This window comes from Echinococcus granulosus, assembly GCF_000524195.1.
Source record: "Echinococcus granulosus chromosome Unknown EG_S00022, whole genome shotgun sequence".
Classification (NCBI taxonomy): Eukaryota; Metazoa; Platyhelminthes; class Cestoda; order Cyclophyllidea; family Taeniidae; genus Echinococcus; species Echinococcus granulosus.
In genome coordinates this window covers 274879-276705 of record NW_020170402.1, presented here as the reverse complement: position 1 = coordinate 276705, position 1827 = coordinate 274879, and the positions used below count along the sequence as shown (strand labels likewise).

At 40.5% G+C, this 1827-nt stretch overlaps 1 protein-coding gene across 1 annotated transcript in view; it reads right to left on the bottom strand. All coding sequences in view use genetic code 11, as the record gives it.

Moving 5' to 3' along the window:
• Positions 1-1104: 1104 nt before the first annotated feature.
• EGR_03887 (hypothetical protein) overlaps positions 1105-1827 on the bottom strand; it is a gene marked incomplete at both ends in the record, with an annotated part of 1373 nt that continues 650 nt past the window's right edge. Inside the window, one exon of the mRNA XM_024493136.1 lies at positions 1105-1249. Coding sequence (XP_024352408.1) covers positions 1105-1249 — 145 coding nt within the window. The remainder of the gene's footprint in view (positions 1250-1827) is intronic.

Genomic DNA, 1827 nt, shown 5'->3' with positions numbered 1-1827 from the left:
AGCTGTTTCACGCAATGCCGCCAAAGTTTCCATGTGAACATAAAGGCACGAATTGCCATGATTATCTGCCTGTGAAGCTGCTTCTCCAAAGTCCTGGCAGGAGAAATCTTGCAGAAATCTTGCAAGGGGGTATTCCTTGGTTTTGCATATTTTGCTTGAACCGATAAAGCATAGCCACTTTTGGAGGGGTGGCATAACAATAAGTCGCTCCACCGACACTCATGCGGCTGAAAGTTGCACGCGACAGAGGTTTGTCACTTAGCTGACTTGATCACTCTCAGTTCTATTACCTTGATGATTGAAAGAATTAACTTGGACTTCTTCTGTCCTGCTCCGAAAAATGTGTTGTACTTAGGAGCGTAGGTTACCAGAAAATGGGAACATGTGGTCCCTTGACATAAAGAGGAGATTTTGGCCAAAGTTCCTTTTCTCCTGTAAAAATTTTTGGCGAAATTTGGCGTGAACTCAGCCTATATATGGGCTGCCTGCAAACTGCCATCGGCATGAGGTGGTACCACCCATAAAACTCAGGATCTAGGTGTTCACAGGTCAGTTCAATAGTAGCAAAGAATTATATGGCTGAGTTTCATCCGTTTCTTATCCATGCGTCCATCCAACCTCTACCTATCTATCCCGTACCCTTCCATCTTTCCATCTATCCATAAAAATATGCTGAGAACTTTGGTTGTAGTTAAGCATATGGGCTTAGGTAGGCATGCAATTTGTCTGCAAACGCTGATTGCCATAAGGGGTACCAGCCAAAAAACTCAGGATCTAGGTGTTCAGTGGGTAGTAAAGAGGCAGAGAGGATTGCTTGATTGGCTTCCATTCATCCTTAATGCGACTATCTATTTACCTATCCATCCCATATGCATGCATACATACATACATCAATCCCGGATTCATCCTTCCCTCTATCCATCCATACTTCAGTTACATTTTCGTGTTTCATTTCATTACCTTTGTGATAGCCACGGTAGGGCATAACTCTGCACATCAACTTAACAAGCCTTATGCTTCTTGTGCACTAAACTATAACTACCCTTTCAAAAGGTAGTTTTGATTTGTGAAACATGCGTCGCTGCACTGATGTCCACCTTGCACTCAAACGGCAAACTCCATTGTTCCATCTTTTATGCGTCTAAGAATGCTTCCCTTTGAAATGCTTGCCGCTTTCGAGATTTTGAGAACCAAGAGAACACTTGGCGAGAAAGGTGAACAGCTACATTGTGCCAGGTTGCAGACGCATCTGACAAGAACAAATTAATAGCTGATTGCGCACTTAAGGTGACACCAACGTGAGCTGCAGCAAGATTTTAACTTGAGGTGATGTTTATACACGGGCAATTCGTAGTGGTTACAAAGATGCCAAAAAGTATTGGCGATAATTGCAGAAAAATTAATATTAGTGCATTTTGTGAAAAGAAACTAGCTAGGAGACATAGCTATCTCAATGGAGCTACATAAAAATCGTAAACTGTCAAGCTGCGATATTCTGATTCGAATAGCTTGAGAGTAGGTGAAAGAAGTATAGAATAACCTTGTTTTCAATTACTAATTATATAATTCCTCGCAAACATTTAAACAATTTTGAGCTGAAGATTCTTAGGGTGGGATAGTTTCTGGCTACGCTGCCTAAATTGTACCATTTTAGAATGCATGCAATTACTGTTTATGCCTCTTTACACAACTCTCATGCATCAAATCATTAAAAGAACGGATTTGATTCACATTTGCTGCTGTAATTTTAATTTAATTCACAGAAACATGAGACATACATGCATCACTTTCTGGCATTTGTATAAGAAATTTTGCACTATTTAACAT